This window comes from Chlorocebus sabaeus, chromosome 26 (genome assembly GCF_047675955.1).
Source record: "Chlorocebus sabaeus isolate Y175 chromosome 26, mChlSab1.0.hap1, whole genome shotgun sequence".
Classification (NCBI taxonomy): Eukaryota; Metazoa; Chordata; class Mammalia; order Primates; family Cercopithecidae; genus Chlorocebus; species Chlorocebus sabaeus.
Window position 1 is genome coordinate 48,455,287 of NC_132929.1, and position 20,821 is coordinate 48,476,107.

The following is a 20,821-nucleotide window of genomic DNA, read 5'->3' on the forward strand; positions in this document are numbered from 1 at the left end:
CATCTATAGCCTTACACGGAGAGTTCCCACTGTGACCTGTAGCACATGTGAATTGACTTGCTTAATGTATGAAACCAATAGAAATGAGATGAAAAGTCCTATTCTCATGTAAGCCTGTTGGGTTATGCAGAGACACAGTAGCACAGACACAACCCTAAGTACATCCTGCCCTCCGTACATCTGTTCATATGGAAATGACTTAAGTCTAGTGCTTGTCTGAAAGTCATGCAGCAAAACAACAATGTTTCTGCAAAACTGGGGAGAGTTTTTTTTACAATGATTTTAACTTTGAGGGTGCTCTTTAGCAGAGGCTTTTGATAAAGGAAGAATTCTATGAACCAGGATCACTGAGTAGGAATGAATTTATAACTACCTTTTTTAAGGCCAGAAGAAACCTTAATTAAATTCCTTCTATTTACAAAGGAGGGAACTGAAGTCCAGAGATGACAAAAGACTTGGCAGCTTTAAAGAATCCATCCAGCCCTTCCACGAAAAGGAAATGAGCCAAAGTTGAGTTTCAGTATTCCAAACTTTTGGAGAGTGGTATAAATGAAGGATATTGAACAAAAATACTAGTTTTTTTTCTATCTTGTTCAGTTAGTGTCAACATGCTATAAGTTTTCATAATTTTGTTTGTTTGTTTGTTTGTTTGAGACGGAGTTTCACTCTTGTTGCCCAGGCTGGAGTGCAAGGGTGTGATCTCAGCTCACTGCAACCTCCACCTCCTGGGTTCAAGCGATTCTCCTGCCTCAACCTCCTGAGTAGCTGGGATTACAGGCATGCACCATCATGCCTGTCTATCTTTGTATTTTTTAAATAGAGACAGGGTTTCTCCATGTCCATGTTGGTCAGGCTGGTCTTGAACGCCCAACCCCAGGTGATCCACCTGCCCCCCAAAGTTCTGGGATTTCAGGCATTAGCCACCGCACCTGGCCTTTTTTTTTTTTTTTTTTTTTTTTTTTTAGACAGAGTCTTGATCTGTCGCCCAGGCTGGTGTGCAGTGATGCGATCTCGGCTCACTGCAACCTCTGCCTCCCAGGTTCAAGAAATTCTCCTGCCTCAGCCTCCCGAGTAGCTGGGACTACAGGCACATGCTACCACGCCTTGCTAATTTTTTTTTGTATTTTAGTGGAGACGGGGTTTGACTCTGTTGCCCAGGCTGGTCTTGAACTCCTGAGTTCAGGCAATCCACCCACCTCAGCCTCCCAAAGTGCTAGGATTACAGGCGTGAGCCACTGCACCTTGCCCGGTTAATTTCTGTGATACTAAAAATATTCTCATAAAATTTGGGAAATTCCAAAACCTATGGAAAAGAAAATTTAAATTATCCATAATCCCACAATTTATTCATTTGCTTATTCAAGCAACAAATAAAAGTGTACACCTTATTAAGAGCAGGATATGTTCCAAGACTGAGTATCCAGAAGTGATAGCCTCTAACTGATTCCTTTCCAACCTGTTTCTCAGTGCACTACTACTAATAATTTTAAAATCAGATTCTTTAGTTTTGAAATCTCCTTTTCACCTAACATATCACAAGCCTTTTCCCAGGTTATCAAATAATATTCCAAGCTATGATTTTAACAGTTGAATAACATCACATCACATAAATTTACACTGATTTATTAAACCATATTCTACTTGAGATATAACAAGATGATCAATTTTTCAATATTATAAATAATGTTGCATGTAATATTCTTTGGCCACATACCTGATTATCTTTGAAAACTTCCCTAGAATTCAGATTGTTAGATCAAAGCCTTAAATATTTTTAAGGTTTTAAATACACAATACTCAATTGCTTTCTGGAAAGAGTGTAGTAGTTTTACTTCCACAAGCCTCAAGAGTGTCTTTCAGTCATTCAGCAAAGCCCACACCTCAAAACAATGAGTATTAGCTAAAAAAAAGTGATTGTGAACTGAGTTCAAACGGTTTTTCCTTTAATTTGCAGTTCTTACCTGGCAATGGTTAAGTCAAACTTTCCAAAAACACTTTGTTCTCTTTTTTCATAAATTATATATGCATACTTTTGTCATTTTCTGTGGAACTGTTAATATTTCTTCTTAGCATTCTAGTCTTAATATTTCTCAGTAAGGGATTTTTCTGACTGCATTCTGAGATCTAGCCTCCTGGCTGGGGCAGCAGGAGGTGGGATGGAGAAAGGGCGGGGAGTCAGACCCAGGTTTGTTCTCTTAGTCCTTCCACAATCACCAAGGTGTGACCTGCTCCAAATCTTGGTATCTCTGGGTTTCAGTTTCCTCCTCTGTAAATAGAAGGGTCTTAATTAAGGTCCCTTCCAGTCCTATAAAAGGGGGTTATAGATCCATAGTTTCAAAGCTTCTTTCACTATCATGATTTGTGATCAGCTTTGAAGGAGGTAGTCCTAGTGGGTAAACATCAAACTGTAAGCTTGCTTTCCCAGTTCTAACCTACCACTACCACCTACCGCTGAGAAAATCATTTCAAGGCTATTAGTTGCCTGATCTGTAAATGGAAACCTTGTTTTACAGATTTATTGTGAAAATTATGCAAAATAATAGAAATCAGGCCAGGTGCAGTGGCTCACACCTGTAATCCCAGCACTTTCGTAGGCTGAGGTGGGCAGATCACCTGAGGTTGGCAGTTCGAGCCTGATCCACATGGAAAAACCCTATTTCTACCAAAAATGCAAAATTAGCCAGCCGTGGTGGCTCATGCCTGTAATCCCATCTACTCAGGAGGCTGAAGCAGGAGAATTGCTTGAACCCAGGAGGCGTAGGTTGCGATGAGCCGAGATCACACCACTGCACTCCAGCCTGGGCAAAAAAAGTAAACTCCATCTCAAAAAAAAAAAAAAAAACAACCAATAATAATAATATAAATAAAAGTGTATAGATTATAATATACCACAGACAGGTGGGACGCAGTGGCTCATGCCTGTAATCCCAGCACTTTGGGAGGCCAAGGCAGGTGGATTACCTGAGGTCAGGAGTTCGAGATCAGCCTGGTCAACATGGTGCAACCCTGTCTCTACTAAAAATACAAAAATCAGCTGGGCATGGTGGTGGGTGACTGTAATCCCAGCTACTTGGGAGGCTGAGGCAGGAGAATAGCTTGAACCTGGGAGGTGGAGATTGCAGTGAGCTGAGATCATGCCATTGCACTCCAGCCTGGGCAACAAGAACAAAACTCTGTCGAAAAAAGAAAAGAGGAAGGAAGGAAAGAAGGAAGGAAGGAAGGAAGGAAGGAAGGAAGGAAGGAAGGAAGGAAAAGAAAGAGGGAGGGAGGGAAGGAAGGAAGGGAGGAAGAGAAAGAAAGGGAGGGAGGAAAGGAAGGAAGAGAAAGAAAGGGAGGGAGGGAAGGAAGGAAGAGAAAGAAAGAGGGAGGGAAGGAAGGAAGGAAGAGAAAGAAAGAGGGAAGGAAGGAAGGAAGAGAAAGAGGGAAGGAAGGAAGAGAAAGAGGGAAGGAAGGAAGGAAGAGAAAGAAAGGGAAGGAGGGAAGGAAGGAAGAGAAAGAAAGAGGGAGGGAAGGAAGGAAGAGAAAGAGGGAAGGAAGGAAGAGAAAGAAAGGCGGAAGGAAGGAAGGAAGGAAGGAAGGGAGATCATATTCATACTAGTAGCTGCTTATGACTAATAGAAGTAAGGACGAGGATTAGAAGGGATTCCAACTTTATAATACATTCTTTCTTTTATATAATAATAATAAAGACAACCAGGCACAGTATCTCATGTCTGTAAACCTAGTGCTTTGGGAGGCTGAGGTGGGAGGATCATTTGAGCCCAGGAATTCGAGACCAGCCTGGGCCACAGAGCAAGACTCCATCTCTACAAAAACTTTAAAACAATTAGCCAGGTATGGTAGCCTGTGCCTCTAGTCCCAGTTACTAGGGAGGCTAAGACAAGAAAATCATGTGAGCCCAGGAGGTCGAGGCTGCAGTGAGCTATGACAGTGCCACTGCACCTGCACTCCAGCCTGGGTGGTCTCTCTTTAAAAAAAAAAGTGAAGCAAATATAACAAAATATTAACAATAGTCAGTGTTGATTCTGTGGTAGGAACATATTTGTTTGTAATATCATGCTTTGTACTTTTCTGTATCTTAAAAACCTTCCTGGCCAGGCGCGGTGGTTCATGCCTGTAATCCTAGCACTTTGGCAGGCTGAGGTGGGTGGATCATGAGGTCAGGAGTTCGAGATCAGCCTGGCCAACGTGGTGAAATCTAATCTCTACTAAAGATACAAAAAATTAGCCGGGGGTGATGCTGCGTGTCTGTAATCCCAGCTTCTTGGGAGACTGAGGCAGGAGAATTGCTTGAATCCGGGAGGCAGAGGTTGCAGTGAGCCTACATTTTGCCATTGCACTTCAGCCTGGACGACAGGGGGAGACTCCACCTCAAAAAAGAAAAAAAAAATCCCCCATCCCATACAAATATGCCTAGTTAATAAAAGCAATCCTAAAAGATTACATACAGTATGTATGCAATTTTTTACTTTTTTTTTTTTTTAGAGTTTATTAAGCAGGGGAGCGGCGGGAGATGTGGCACAAATAGAAGTATGTAACATTCAAACAATAAAATCTGGGATTTTTGAAAAAATCTTTCAGTTACGGTTACACAAAGGGTCACTTCCTCCCCCAACGACACAGGGACCTCTCAAAGGAGAGGAGGGAGTAAGTCCCATGGTAGGGCCACTGGTTGCTCCTGGATTTGGGAATGATTTCTGCAGAGGTTTCAAGACCCTGGGCTCAGGGTCGAGACTTCATAGTGGGGCAGCTAGACCCAGCAAGATGGCTGCGACGGTGAAGCCCTGGGCGGCGATCCGGACACGCATCTTGAGCTGTCAGCAGTGGCTGTTGCCCTGGTGGAAGCAGTAGAGGCCTTTGGTGAGGGCGGCCGCCGTGCCCAGGCAACCTATGGGTACCACTGTATTCTGGCACGTCTTGCAAAGGAACTTTTCCTTGAAACCCTCTGGATTGCTGTAAACAGTGGGCTAAACCCCTCAATGACGGGAGGCTTCGATGATTCAAAGGGGGCCTCCAGAGTCACAGAGCCTGAAGTCGCCATGCCCCGGCCACAGCTGCAGGAGAAAATCCTTTTTTTTTTTTTTTTTTTTTTTTGAGACGGAGTCTCGCTCTGTAGCCCAGGCTGGAGTGCAGTGGTGCAACCTTAGCTTACTGAAACCTCTGCCTCCCTGGTCCCAGTTCAAGCAATTCTCCTGCTTCAGCCTCCTGAGTAGCTGGGATTATAGGAACGTGCCACCATGCCAGGCTAATTTTTGTATTTGTAGTTTTACTAGAGAGGGGTTTCACCATGTTGGCCAGGCTGGTCTCGAACTCCTGACCTCATGATCCGCCCACCTCGGCCTGCTAAAGTACTGGGATTAGAGGCGTGAGCCACCGCGCCCAGCCTACATGTTTTATATAATGTTATTTGATGTAACAACTTGGAAAGGACAAAATTATAAAAATGGAGAATAGATTAGTGGCTGCAGGGGTTAGGAATGGGGAAGTGGTGGGAAGGAGGTATATGTTTATTAAAGGGTAATGAGAGGGAGGCTTGTGGTGTTGGAACTCTTCATATCTTGACTATGGTGACAGATACACAAAACCTACACGTGTGACAAAACTGCACAGAACTAAATACACACAAATGAAGTACAAGTGGGGAAGTCTAAATCAGATTGGTTGATTGTATCAATGTTAACATTCTGGCTGTGACATTACACAGTAGTTTTGGAAGATGTTACCATGGGATAACTATAGAAAGGGTACATGTGATCTGTCTATTATGTCTTACGACTGCAGGTGAATCTACAATTATCTCATAAGATAAAGGGCGTGGTGGCTCACACCTGTAATCCCAGCACTTTAGGAGGCCGAGGCAAGCAGATCACTTGAGGCCAGGAGTTTGAGACCAGCCTGGCCAACATGGTGAAAGTCCATCTCTACTAAAAATACAAAAATTAGCCAGGTTTGGTGGCACACTACTCAGGAACTACTCAGGAGGCTGAGGCAAGAGAATCGCTTGAACCCAGGAGGCGGAGGTTGCAGCGAGCCAAGATCACACCACTGCACTCCAGCCTGGGTGATGGAGTTGAGACTCTGTCTCAACAACAACAAGACTGCAAGGGAATAATGTTCTGTTTGGGAAAGAGATTGGATGTAAATAGGGGGTCTGGTAGCTGGGCGTGGTAGCTCACACCTATAATCCCAACACCTTGGAAAACTGAGGCAAGAGGATCACTTGAACCTAGGAGTTCGAGACCAGCCTGAGCAATATAGCGAGATTCTGTATCTATAAAAAATGAAAAAAATTAGCTGGGCACGGTAATGCATGTCTGTGGTCCAACTACTTAAGAGGCTGAGGCAAGAGGATCAATTGAGCATCCAGAAGTTGAGGCTACGGCGAGCCATAATCATGCCACTGCACTCCAGCCTGGGCAATAGGGCAAGACTGTGTCGCTAAAAATTAAAAAAATAAAAGAAAAGAATAAATAGAATATATAAAAGTAAATGAAAATTAAAAATAGGGGTCTGGAGCTGGTAGGGAAGAAACAGAGCTGTATGGGAGAAAAGAATACTTTCCCTTGTTGATATGTGGTCTGTATCCCCTTTTTCTCCTCTTATTTTCTTTTGCATTCTTGCTCTGATTGACTTCCTTCCCAAGTGCCTCTTCTCTCTGACTTTCCCTGTCTCATGATTTTCCCTCTTTGCTTTGCTAAAACACTCTATCCCTGCATCTTATTCAGAGCACACTGACTACACTGGGCAGGAGTTACAAGGGGGAAGAGGTACTCACAGAATCCTGGATTTTTGAAACACTTAAGCTAGAAACGTAGGTGAATATCAGAGTCCAATAGTCACATATTACACAGAGGAAAACCGAAGTGCTGAGAAGGGAAATAACTTGTGTCACTCACAGAGGGAATTTTTGGAAAGTTGTTATATGAACCTGGGACCCGCTAGGACAGCTTCCCTAATTTTCTTTTTTTTTAGACAGGTTCTCACTCATCACTCAGGCTGGAGTTTGGTGGCATGATCAAAACTCACTGTGGTCTTGACGTCCCAGGCTCAAGTGATCCTCCTGCCTTAGCATCCCACGTAGCTAGGACTGCAGGAGTGTGCCACCATGCCTGGCTAATATTTTTTGTATTTTAATTTTGTAGAGATGGGGTCTGGATATGTTCCCCATCTGGTCTCAAACTCCTGGGCTCAAGTGGTCCTCCTACCTTGTGCTCCCAAAGTGCTGGGATTAGAGGCGTGAGCCACTGCGCCTAGCCCTAGTTTCTGTAATTTTCAACAGACAGAGCTCACTAGTTAGAGAGAAAGAGGTTTTGGGGGCAATCAATTAAAACATAGAGAAATTAGAGCAACATGGTAAGAGAAATAATCTAACCAGTTGTAGTGGTTTGTGCCTGTAATGCTAACATTTGGGGAGGTCAAGGCAGGAGGATCACTTGAGCCTCAGAGTTTGAGACCAGCCTGGGCAATATGGCAAAACTCCATCTCTACAAAAAATAAAAAATTAGCTGAGCATGGTGGTGCATGCCTGTAGTCCCAGCTACTCAGGAAGCTGAGGTAGGAGGCTCTCTTGAGCCTAGGAATTTGAGGCTGCAATGAGCCCTGATTGTGCCACTGCATTTCAGCCTGGGTGACAGAGCAAGAGACTCTGTCTCAAAAACAGAAAGAAAAGAAAGAAAAAGAAAAAGAAAAGAAAGAAAGGAAGAGGAAAAAAGAAAAAGAAAAGAGAAGGAAAGAAAGAGGGCAGCCGGGCTCAGTGGCTCATGCCTGTAATCCCAGCACTTTGGGAGGCCGAGGCGGGCAGATCACCTAAGATCAGGAGTTTGAGAGCAGCCTCGCTAACACAGTGAAACCTCGTCTTTACTAAAAATACAGAAAATTAACCGGGCGTGGTGGCACACGCCTGTAGTCCCAGCTACTAGGGAGGCTGAGGCAGGAGAATCATTTGAACCAAGGAGGCAGAGGTTGCAGTGAGCTGAGATTACACCATTGCATTCCAGCCTGGGCAACAAGAGCAAAACTCCATCTCAAAAAAAAAAAAAAAAGAGAGAGAGAGAGGGAGAAAGAAGAAAGAAAGAGGGAGGGAGGAAGAGGAAAGAAGGAAGGGAGGGAAAGATATAGTTATTACGTAATTATGAGCCAGAGTTATAAACTAGCCAGATGGTTTTGTGATGGAATTTGGGTAGAATGAAAATCTCAAGAGGTTAAATTCCTAAGAGGCAACTCTTCTCTCTTACTAACTATGGATTATTTTAAATGCACCAGATACCCCTCCTCAAGATGTAATGTTATACCATAAATGCTATGGGGAGAAACTGCCCAAATGAACAGACCAGCGCTCACACTGAGAACAGGAATAGGAAGTAGACTATTTTGAGCCTACCTTTTAAAAAAACACTGGCATTTTGGGAAAATATCAAAAAACATGTCCAACAGGGTTATCCTGTTGGTACCAAAGACCTTCAGAAATTTCAGAGCATAGGATGTTGGTAAGAAGCACCAAAGGAGAAAGTACCTCTTTCTGCATGCGAGAAACCATCATTTATGTGGGAGTGATGTTGGCTAACACAAGGAAGGGTCTCTGTTAAGCAAGTGAAGGGTGGAAGGAGCTGTTGCCAGAGCCCGCCAGAAGCATCCGGGTAACCAGCTGCTGGCCGACATCTTTCCTACTTACATGGAACAGTGGAAAGTGCCAACAGAGTTCTCCCGGCGAATGTCTTCATATGCCTCATAGATTCCCTGCTTTGGCCTGGGCAAAATAGTCCATCAATCAAAGTTTAGGTTTTCTGCTCTTCTCCCATTCTTACCCAGCCGGAGGAGTCTACAGCCTAATTCAGGTTTGACCTCAGTAGCTAGAGGAAACGTGGTTAAACAAAATAAAGAAGTTAGAAATGGTTAAACAAAGAAGTTAGAAGCTGATTTACCTTTAAAAATAACACACTTAAGTTCTTGTCTACAGTAAGCTTTATGGATTGAAAATTAATCTGACTTCTCATCTCAACAGATATCCTACACATATCACACATCAGCATACATATATGCCTCTTAGAAAAGTTCTGCTAATAAAACTCGAAGGAAAAATGAGATCATGAATAAACTGAACATTAAAAAAATTTATCTTTCATAACTTTTCATTCAATCTAATATCTGTGTATGTATAATCATTTATTTTTTCATGTACTAATTCATCTATGTATTTACCAACCAATAAATATAATCTGATGTGCACTATGACAAATGAGGTCAAAAAAAAGGAGATACCCAGATGCACACAAGATATAAAGATGCAGGGCTTGGCATAGTGGCTCACACCTGTAATTCCAGAAGGAAGGGTAGGCCTAGGCAGGCAGATACCTGAGCTCAGGAGTTCAAGACCAGCCAGGCAAACATGGTGAAAACCCGTCTCTACTAAAAATATGAAAACTTAGCTGGGTGTGGTTGCGGGTGCCTGTAATTCCAGCTACTCAGGAGGGTGAGCCTGAGGCACGAGAATCACTTGAACTCAGGTGGTGGAGGCTGCAGTGAGATCGTGCACTCCAGCCTGGATGACAGAGTGAAACTCTGTCTCAAAAAAAAAAAAAAAAAAAAAAAAAAAAAGTGCTATATTGAGGACTGAGACCTGAGATAGTGAGAGACAGCGATGTACAACTTGAGTCACACTGTGGACTGACAGGATGGGAATAGCTAAGGGACTGTCTGAGGTGCGGGTGCCTGTCTGGTTCACTTGTTACTGCCTTGTTTATGTGACTTTGATGGTACTTAGCTTCTGCTGTTGATGCTCAGGGGGAGACACATCTAAACCACACAGACAGCATTATTCTGAAAAGGAGAAGTTGCCAGGGAGTGGGGACCAGTAGTCTCAGTGGCCCTGTACTCTCCAAGCAGAAGTGTAGACTTCTTAGCTCTTCTTCCCTGTGACTGGCCTTCAGGTATAATTTCCAGTATATGGTTGCTTATAAATTCTATTTTTTTTTTTTATTTTTTATTTTTTTTTTTTTTTGAGACGGAGTCTCGCTCTGTCACCCAGACTGGAGTGCAGTGGCGCGGACTCTGCTCACTGCAAGCTCCGCCTCCCGGGTTCGAGCCATTCTCCTGCCTCAGCCTCCCGAGTAGCTGGGACTACAGGCGCCCGCCACCACACCCGGCTAATTTTTTGTATTTTTTTAGTAGAGACGGGGTTTCACCGTGTTAGCCAGGATGGTCTCGATCTCCTGACCTCATGCTCCGCCCGTCTCGGCCTCCCAAAGTGCTGGGATTACAGGCTTGAGCCACCGCGCCCGGCCGCTTATAAATTCTATAGCTCAGGAGAATAAATCAGAGGCTCCTTTTCCAGAAAATCCAGTATTGGTCTTCCTCCTTTGGAGGCTTAGAGTCAGAACTCTCTTGTAGGCATGGTAGGATCCATGGAGGTGGCCACATCTTGCTTTCTTCAGTGAGTATTAGATCCCACAAGATGACCGCACAGCTAAACATAATTAAAACTTAGGTTTTATGATATTTGTTCCTTTCCTAAAAACCCTCAGTGACTCCTTATTATCCAGAGGGAGCATATAAGCTAAATAAACGTGAACTTTTTTCTCCAAGTAAAACATTCTCCCCAGTGAATAGAAAATCTTGTTTTCCTGTGTTACATTGAACCAAAATGGTTTTTTTTTTTTTTTTCTTTTTGAGACAGAGTCTTGCTCTGTCACCCAGGCTGGAGTGCAGTGGCACAATCTCGTCTCGCTGCAACCTCCACCTCCCGGGTTCAAGTGACTCTCCTGCCTCAGTCCCCTGAGTAGCTGGGATTACAGGCACCTGCCACCACGCCTGGCCAATTTTTGTATTTTTAGTAGAGATGAGGTTTTGCCATGTTGGCCAGGCTGGTCTCAAACTCTGGACCTCAAGAGATCCATCCATCTGCCTCGGCCTCCTAAAGTGCTGGGATTACAGGCATGAGCCACCGCGCTTGGCCTCCTTTAAAATTATTATTATTATTATTATTATTGAGACAGAGTTTCCCTCTGTTGCCCAGGCAGGAGTGTAGTGGCGCCACCTTGATTATAGACGTAAGTCACTGGGCCTTGGGATTATAGATGCGAGTCACTGGGCCCGGCTTTTTTTTCCAGTTTTAAAGTATTATTTTTAATTATCCAAAATAAATGTGTAGTAAATACTCTTTTTATAAATCTTTGTTTTCTTGATTGCTTCCTTAGCATATAATTTCAGAAATAGAACTGATCAAAGGGTATGCACATTTTTAAGGATTTATAATGCCAGATGCCTTCCAAAAGATGTTAACAACTTATTGAACTGACAGTATATAAGGGTGCTATAAAGTAATTTATTTATTTGAAAAACAAATCTTTATTGTGTAGAAATATATATTTTAAAAATCCCCCAGAAAAGATGCTCTTCTCTCATTTCCCCATCCTCTTCCCCTTCTACCACACCTCTGATATAAAGGACATTGTTATATCTTATTAAAACTTCATCCACACTGGGCATGGTGGCTCATGTCTATAATCCTGGCATTTTGGGAGGCCAAGGCAGGCAGATCACTTGAGGTCAGGAGTTTGAGACCAGCCTGGCCAACATGGTGAAATCCTGTCTCTACTAAAGATACAACAATTAGCCAGGAATGGTGGCTGGGGCTTGTAATCCCAGCTACTCTGGAGGCCGAGGTACAAGAATCACTTAAACCCGGAGGTTGCAGTGAGCCGAGATCGCACCACTGCACTCCAGCCTGGGTGATAGAGCCAGACTCTGTCTCAAAATGAGATAAAATGAAACAAAATGAAAACTTCATCCAGATGTCTAGACAACATGTATTATGTATTCTTCTGTATTTGCAAGTTACATGTTGATATAGCCATCTACAGATACCAGTTAGCCTTTGTAATCCATTCCCCACTTAAGTTTCACCCTTTACTGGCTTTTCAGTGAATCCCTTGAGGAAAGGTTTGGAATTGAGAGGTAAATCCTTTATAAGGAGAATGCTGCAGTCTATTCGCTATTCACTGATGACTAAACTGCCCCCGGGTCCTCCTGACTGCAGCAGGTACCCCCAGACAGTCATGCAAATGGACTAGGCCTGAGTCTGTAGTTCTTTGCTCTGAAAAAAGAGACATAATGGCTTCTTCTTTCTATTTCTTGTTTTGTGGAAATAATAGAGGAGTTTCTCTAGAATGGTTTTGGATCTGCTGGTTAAAGGGACCTTGGATATTTAGGCCCTGAAATAAATGGTTGCATCTTTGAAGGAAAAGGTGAAAGTAGTTTCTTACACTTTAGTGAAGAGGCCTTTGGAAAATTTTGTTCTAGATGTTGTGTATTCTCTGTAGAGGAGTGCTGGGAATTCCCCAAATCGGTAGCACTAACGGGTAACTGAAGAGAACAGGGAGTGACATGTCAAATTGAGAATCAGTCTTTTGAAAGTGGCAAAAAGACTATGTGTAAAAAGAATAGGGTAGAAGATAGAATAGGGTAGAAGATAAAAAGAATAGGGTAGAAGACATTAGATTCAATTCCTCTTTTTATTTCATGTTTTTGATTCCTTGGGAATGATTTCTTCCTGGACTGCCAGTGTTGCATAGTAGCCCCGCCCATGAAGAGGACTGCAATACTGAAAAACTGCATGAAACTAAGCGCTGTGTGTTGGGCCGGGTGGCTCACGCCTGTAATTCCAGCACTTTGGGAGGTCAAGGTGGCTGGATTGCTTGAGCTTAGGAGCTTGAGACTAGCCTAGGTAACATGACGAAACCCTATCTGTACAAAAGATACAAAAATTAGCTGGGTGTGGTGGCATGAAGTTGTAGTCCCAGCTACTTGGGAGGCTGAGGTGGGAGGATCACTTGAGCTTGGGAGGTGGAGACTGCAGTGAGCTGTGATTGTCCCACTGAACTTGGGCAACAGAGCAAGATCCTGTCCCAAAAACAAGAAAACTAAGCACTGGGGATTAGAAATGAATATTTATTTATTTATTTATTTATTTATTTATTTAGAGACAGAGTCTTGCTCTGTCTCCCAGGCTGGAGTGCAGTGGCAAGATCTCGGCTCACTTAGGCAAAGTTTTTAATCTCTGAAAAGTGGAGAATTTAGCACCAGGCATGGTGACTGGTGCCTGTAATCCTAGCTACTTGAGAGGATGAGGTGGAAGTGTTAAAGGTGGAGAGTGTCCAGATTATTGGTGTCTTGAAAAAATAATTGGACAAAATGCACAAACAAAGCAAGGAAGGGACAAAGGAATTTATTAAACATGAAAGTACACTCCACAGTGTGGCAGTGGGCCTGAGCTTAGAAGTTCAAGGGCTCTGTTACAGAATTTTGGGGAGTTTAAATACCACCAGAGGATTCCATGGTTACTTCGGGTATGCCTTATGTAAATGGAGAAGATGAAGTAAAGTTACAAAGACATTTACGACCTATGCCCTATGCACAGAACATTTCCTGTTACAGCTGCAGTGTGAATCAGCCTTATGTTCCCTGCCTCCAGACCCTATTTTCCTGCCTCAGGAGGATTGCTTGAGCCTAGGAGTTCAAGTCCAGTCTGGACATCACAGTGAGACCTCTGTCTCTGAAAAAAATGTTTTGAGACAGTTTTTCTCTTGTTGCTCAGGCTGGAGTACAATGGCACGATCTCGGCTCACTGCAACCTCTGCCTCTTGGATTCAAGCACTTCTCCTGCCTCAGCCTCCCGAGTAGCTGGGATTACAGGAGCCAGCCACCACGCCCCGCTAATTTTTTGTATTTTTAGTACAGACGGGGTTACACCATGTTTGCCAGGCTGGTCTCGAACTCCTGACCTCAGCTGATGTGCTCACCTCAGCCTCACAAAGTCCTGGGATTACAGGCGTAATGAGCCACTGAGCCCAGCAATTTTTTTTTTTTTTTTTTTTTTTTTTTTTTTTTTTTTTTTTTTTTAGACGTAGTCTCCTTCTATCGCCCAGGCTGGAGAGCCGTAGTGCGATCTCGGCTCACTGCAACTTCCGCCTCCTGGGTTCAAGTGATTCTCCTGACTCAGCCTCCTCCCGAGTAGCTGCGATTACAGGTGCCCACTACCACGCCCGACTAATTTTTTGTATTTTTAGTAGAGACGGGGTTTCATCATGCTGGCCAAACTGCAAAAAAAATTTTTTTAAATAAATGAAAAGCAGAGTATTTATCTGAAAAAAGTGGGAGACTAACAGTCTCATGGGATTGTTATAAAGATTAAGAGAGTGTTACTGAAATACTTAGAGCTGTCATTTTATTGCTGTCTTTTCCCCTTGTATTTAGATAGATTACCGTACTTGTTTCTTCTACGTAACTGTAATTATTAGTCAGTGGGGTTCTCCTTCTCTTAAAGGCCTGGAGAAACTTGTCTTAAATGCTTTCCCAATTCACGAATTGGGAGACGCAGATTTTATGTCTACATTACAAGAGCGAGACTTAAAAGTATGAATTGGGACTAAAGTCAGTGCTCAGGTGCAGGGATCCTGTTTTGTTCATCACACAGCTCCCGGCACTTTAATAAATGAGGCTCAAAGAAACGACGGGCTTAGGTCACGCAGTAATCAAATCCAGAACTCATGTTTGATTCCAAAGCCCACACGTTTTCCTGGTTTAGAAACACTAAACATTTAATTCACCGCACCTGGGGCCAGACAGGCACTGGAAAACGCCTGAAGTATGTTAGGAAGGGAAGACTGTGGTAAAAAGGCCAAGAAATGTTTATTTACAGTCGCAGCCGCCATTCAGATCGATTTCACTGCCTTGCAGAAACGCAGGGCGACTGTCGTCTCTTTATCCCATGGCCGATTTCTTGCGAAATCTCCTAACTTTTAAATATTTCCGATCAAAAGACTGCTGCTCAAACGGAGCCCACCGGGAGCGTGTTTGCAAATTCTGGAGTAAACAAGAGTGGGAAGCTGATAAGGTGAGTACCTCAATTCCATAGGGATAGCCAAGAAACGGGGAGTTTTGTACCAAAGGCAAGAATGAGATTCTCCGCCCGAGGGTCCCGGAAGGAGGACTGAATTAAATGCAGATTAGAGTCAGGGTACGGCCAGGTGGCGGGAGAAACAGGCTGACATCCCAGGTGGCTGGCCTATCCAGCCAGCGCGGCCGGAGGTACAGACCATGTACAGACCACGACGAGAGGGGTTAGGGGCTTCTCGGGATAAAGGCAGCGAGTGGCTGCGCATTCCCTCCCCTACTCTTTCAGAGGTAAGCCTTCTGTGGAGCAGACCCTAACTCTCCCCCGATTCCTTAGGTCACTCGGCTATTTGCTTCCTTCCCGGGCTCCTCAGCGTCCTCCACAGTCCTACAACTTCCGCTTGCCTCGTTGTCTGGGAATCCGCCGACTTCCGGTCGCGCAGTGGTGGGCTGAGCCAAGATGGCTGAGGAGAGAGTTGCGACGGTAAGCGCCGAGATTCTCTTTAGTTGCCGGGCCAGGGCAAGGCAGGCTGGCGGGTGGCCTCTGTCCCATGCAGCGGTTCCTGGAGAGAGGCGGAGCTGGGTGCCGAGCGGCTCAGGGTGGGCGGGGCGACACGGTTCCCTTCCTACTGTCCCGGGAACTGGTCGCCTGGGGCAAGTCTGGATACTTAGCAGCACAGGTCCTGTTCTAGGACTGTGGTCCCTCTTGGGGTGCCCTGGACGGAGAAGGGAGACTTCTCACCTGTAATGGCTCTTACCCTAGTCCTAGCTTTTTTCTCTCGGGGGTTTGGAAGGTAATAACTAGCACTTGTGTAGACAGTTTCTGTTAATCCCGTGAATTGGGAATTTAACATGAACGACAGCCTGGAAGCTTGCAGCGTCACTGCCTCCTGCCAGTGGAGCAGGGCTATGTTTTTTCTGTGGTGATTAAGTTTAGGAAAGTACGGTTTTGGAATTCAGCTGAAGGTTGAGTTGAGCGTTAACTCCACAGAACTGCTAATATAGAGGAACCCGATGAATTCAGGGTGACCTAGTCGCTATTGTTTTGAGGCATATATCCATAATTGGATGTAATTTCGGTGAAGTGCCAGGTATGAAGACTTGTTTACCTTGCTTTAGTGTTGGGTTTGAAAGCCTGTTCTGTCCGTTTGTTAGAATGATTTTAGGCATTCGGAATTTATTGTCTTTCGAAAAACGCCTTGGAAAACAGTACGATAGCAGCCTTTGACTGTTTTACAACTTAGTTTTGGCTAAGCAGCAAGGTTAGTGTTATTGCTAGAGGGCCTTTTGTTTGTTTTCTCCTCTCATTTGCAGAGTTGTCATATTATTCTAGTGTAATTAGAAAACTCTGAAGACAAACTTTTTTTTTTTTTTTTTTGAGACGGAGTATCGCTGTTGTGGTCCCTGGCTGGAGTGCAATGGCGCTATCTGGGCTCACTGCAACCTCCGTCTCCCGATTAGCTGAGAATACAGGCGCCTGCCACCACGCCCGGCCGAAACATTTTTATTAAGCTAAGAAATTTAAAATAACTGGGCCGGACGCGGTGCATCACGCCTCTAATCCCAGGTACCCGGAAGGCTGAGGCAGGAGGATCACTTGAACCCCGGAGGCGCAGGTTGCAGTGAGCCGAGACCATGCCACTGCACTCTAGCCTGGGCGACAGAGACAGACTCCGTCCCCGCCCCCGCCAAAGAAACAAATATTTTTAAATAATTAAATAGACCAGGCGTGGTGGCTCACGCCTGCAATTCCAGCACTTTGGGAGGCTGAGGTGGGTGGATCGCCTGAGGTCAGGAGTTGGAGACCCGCCTGGGCAACGTAGTGAAACCCCGTCTCTACTAAAAAAAATACAAAAAATTAGCTGGAAATAGTGGCGGGCTCCCGTAATCCCAGCTGCTAGGGAGGCTGAGGCAGGAGAATCGCTTGAACCCAGGAGGCAGAGGTTGCAGTGAGCCGAGATCGTATCATTTCACTGCAGCCTGGGCAACAAGAGCGAGACTCCGTCTCAAAAAAAAAAAAAAAAAAAAAAAAAGCATGGTTAATGTTACTGGGTTTTAAATATTAAAAACATAGGAAAGAAAATACTTCTCCACAATCTTAAAGTGTAAAAGATAACGGGTAACATAACATTGCTACAAATATAGCTTATCCTTTAGTGCTCATCACAGGTGTTTGTGTAACAGAATATGAACTTGAGTCTGTGACGGCAGAATTGTCCTGTACATTTGAATGTCTAATACTGTTTTAAAGAGAATAGTTTTTGTTTTGATGTGACTTTAGCAATTAAGCCTGAAGTTAACTATTTTCATTGTTGTCAGATTTATTGCTAGTGTTACGTTTATAGTAATTTTCATCTTTTCAAGTTAGCAATGCATGGAAATTTGAATTTCTGCCCTTTTTGGAAAAGTGGTCTTTTATTTATTTATCTTTATTTTTATTTATTTATTTTTTTTGGAGACGGAGTCTCAATCTGTTGCCCTGGCTGCAGTGCGGTCATGCGATCTCTGCTCAGTGGAACCTCCGCCTCCCGGGTTCAAGCGATTTTTCTGCCTCAGCCTCCGGAGTAGCTGGGATTACAGGCCCTCACCACCACGCCCAGCTAATTTTTGTATTTGTGCAGAGACGGGTTTCACCATGTTGGCCAGGCTGGTCTGGAACTCCTGACCTCGTGATCTGCCCGCCTCGGCCTCCCAAAGTGTTGGGATTACAAGCGTGAGCCATTGCCCCCGGCCTTATCTTTTAATACAATTAAAAGGACCCAGTAATCCTACTCCTAGACCTGTGTCCCATAGAAAAAAAAGTTAAACATGAGCGTGTAGTACTAGGGCATTCATTGTTGTACTGTCTGTAGTGTCAAACCGCTGGAAGCAAATTAAATGCCCATTAATAGGGTAATTGATGACTTCAGATATTTCCATACTGTGGAATATTATGCAGTCATTAAAAAGAATGTTATAACTAATTGCTTTTCCTCTCAGAAGCCCCTCTCTCTTACTAGAGAAAGCTGTTCTCCTTTCTTTTCTTCTGCCTATTAAACCTCAGCTCCTAAACTCAGGAAAAAAAAAAAAAAAGTGTTACGACTCTTGACTTGGGGGGACTTCCATTGTGTACATTTAAATAAAAGGTAGTTTTGAAGTGGGATGTATTATGTGATCTTAATTTCATAACACAAAGGAAGACATATATAGATCTGTAGATAAGGATATATGGATATGGAGTAGAGAAAAGGAAAAGACTAAAAACTCACAGAGAATTTTTGAAGAAATGTATAGGTAAAAATCTAAGAAGGCTACAGTCAAGGACTTGAGGCCAGAAGACATCCCATCAAAACTGAGTAAAACTAGCCCAGTGTGGGACACAGAAATTCTAATATGCTACCAAAATTACTTATGGATTGCTACCAGTTCCTAGAAGGGAAAACTGAGGACTGATATTTGTATTTTCAGTGTATATAATAGTTTAGAATTCTTAAAAAATGAACAGATGGGCTGTACTTGGTGGCTTATGCCTGTAATGCTAGCACTTGGGGAAACCGAGGTGGGAGGATAGCTTGAGTCCAGAGATTTGAGACCAGCCTGGGCAACATGTTGGAGCCCCATTTCTACAAAAAACACAAAAATTATCCAGACGTGGCGGCATGTACCTGTAGTCCCAGCTGCTCGGGAGGATCATCTGAGCCTGGGGGAAGTTGAGGCTCCAGTGAGCCATGATCATGCCTCTGTACTCCAGCAGGGACAGAGTGAGACCTTGTCTGAAAAGTACAAAAACTCAAAATGAATGAGCAACTAGCTCTGGCTTTCATGATTTGTGCTTATAAAATTTTTTATAATGCCCTGATTCCCATTATTTGATGTATTTGGATAAATACCTGTCATCCTGTAAATTAAAGGATTAAACTAATAAGAGCAGAAAACAGAAATTAGCACACTAGTTGATCTAGCTCAGATATAGTGCCTGTGTATCAGGTGCTCCATGAATATTTGTTGGATGAATAAATGATCATAAAACTATATAAAAATGAAGAAATAACAGAAAAAATAATTCTGTATACATCCCATGAATGAGATTGAGTGGATTAGTAGAATCCTTTCCATCTCAGAATGTTCTGGAAAGTCTTGAGTAAAAGACTTATCAAAAAATAATTCTACTTTGTGCCGAAAGAAGGATTGCTAACTTTTGAAGGTGCTTTTTGAGTCTTTAACATTCTTTACTAATATATTCCCCAAAGTTAAAAATTTCTAGTTAGATTTTAAAAAATAGTTCTTTAACATTTAAAAAACAGTTTTATTGAGGTATAATACACATACCATAAAATTTACCCTATTTAAGTACATCGTTTGATCAGTTTTAGTAAATTTATATAGTTGCACAGCTGTCATCAGAGGCTACTTTTAGAACATGTCCGTCATTCCAAAAGGGTTCCTTGTGTCAGTGGAATGCTGGGTTGTATTGTTTAAGTATTTGTTTAAAAAAAGAGAAACAAATCTGCCTAACTTCTGCAGACTATATACCAGTTAACATTTCCATGAACAATGCATGAGGGTTGTGATTTTTCCCCATCTCTGTCAACACTTGGTTTGTCAGTTTGTTTTTATTTAGCCATTCTAGTGGATGGGTAGTGATGGCATATGGTGGTTTTAATTTGTATTTCCTTCATGAATAATGATATTGAAGAATTTGTATATGTTTATTTTCCACGCATATCTCTTTGGTGAAATATCTCTATAAATTTTTGTGCATTTTAAAATCAAGATCTTTAACCAAAACAAATAAGTATTCTTTTTTATTTTGAGGATTAATTTTTGTTGTTGTGAAATATATACCTAATATACCTCTAAAAGAGTGGTTAAAATGTTGTATGTATGCTTTAAAGGATAATATAATGGAAACTTTTGTTCCTACTGTGCGGGTTAGGAAATGGGTCATTAATAACTTTGAAACCTCCTAAACGCCTCTCTCCTGTGTTTTCCTTCCTCCACATCAGATGTAGTGTTTCTTCAATTTTATATTAATATTTTGTATTTTTATAGTTTTACCATATATATTTTTATATATATCCTTAAACAATATATTAGTTTTTAAAATTTATTAACCTTCAGTTTATTCATTTTTTCAACACTGTGTAGTATCCTATTGTAGTAAAGTATGTCAGTTAACTTATCCATTCCTCTAGATGGAGATTGGGATTATTTCTGGTTTTTAGTTATTAAAAACAATGCTGCTGCTGGGTGCGGTGGCTCACACCTGTAATCCCAGCACTTTGGGAGGCCGAGGCAGTGGATCACGAGGTCAAGAGATGGAGACAATCCTGGCCAACTTGGTGAAACCCCGTCTCTACTAAAGATACAAAAATTAGCTGGATATGGTGGTGCACGTCTGTAGTCCCTGCTACTCGGGAGGCTGAGGCAGGAGAATCGCTTGAACCCAGGAGGCGAAGGTTGCAGTGAGCCGAGATGGTGCCGCTGCACTTCAGCTTGGCAGAGTGAGACTTCGTCTCGGGGGGGAAAAAAAAAAGCTGTTAAAAATAGGGCCAGGACTAAGGAAAGGTAAGTGAGGTGCTTAGGGTTCACATTTTATGGAGTAAGTACCCCCTCAAGGTTTGTACCCTGGGTACCTCACATGCCTCACTTTCGTCCTAGCCCTGAGCATTATTATGTAGGTGTTCTGATGTAATGTCTAAGAGTTTCTCTAAGGTATACCTAGAAATAGATTGCTAGGTAATAGAGTATTACTTACAGGAAACTATATGGTGATTGTAACAATTTATGCTTCTACCATCAGTCATTATGGTGGATATGAAATTATGTCTTAATGTGATAATTTACATTGCCCTGTTTTTTGTTTTTTTGTTTTTTTGTTTTTGTTTTTCTTGAGACAGAGTCTTGCTCTATCACCCAGGCTGGAGTGCAGTGGTGTGATCTTGGCTCACTG

At 42.9% G+C, this 20,821-nt stretch overlaps 2 protein-coding genes across 4 annotated transcripts in view; one reads left to right on the forward strand and one right to left on the reverse strand.

The window, feature by feature from the left end:
• Nucleotides 1-4,736: 4,736 nt before the first annotated feature.
• HIGD2B (HIG1 hypoxia inducible domain family member 2B) lies at nt 4,737-5,041 on the reverse strand. Its single transcript, XM_038010295.2, is given in 2 exon segments — nt 4,737-4,969; nt 4,972-5,041. Coding segments are annotated over 2 exon segments (303 nt in total).
• A 10,213-nt stretch (nt 5,042-15,254) lies between these two features.
• The window catches only part of BBS4 (Bardet-Biedl syndrome 4), a 59,042-nt gene continuing 53,475 nt past the window's right edge, over nt 15,255-20,821 (forward strand). Inside the window, exon 1 of one of the 3 annotated variants that reach the window (XM_073012290.1) lies at nt 15,255-15,373. In XM_073012290.1, coding sequence (XP_072868391.1) covers nt 15,350-15,373 — 24 coding nt within the window. In that variant the 5' untranslated portion in view covers nt 15,255-15,349. The remainder of the gene's footprint in view (nt 15,374-20,821) is intronic. The other 2 variants (XM_008015989.3, XM_008015985.3) reach the window with 2 other exon arrangements.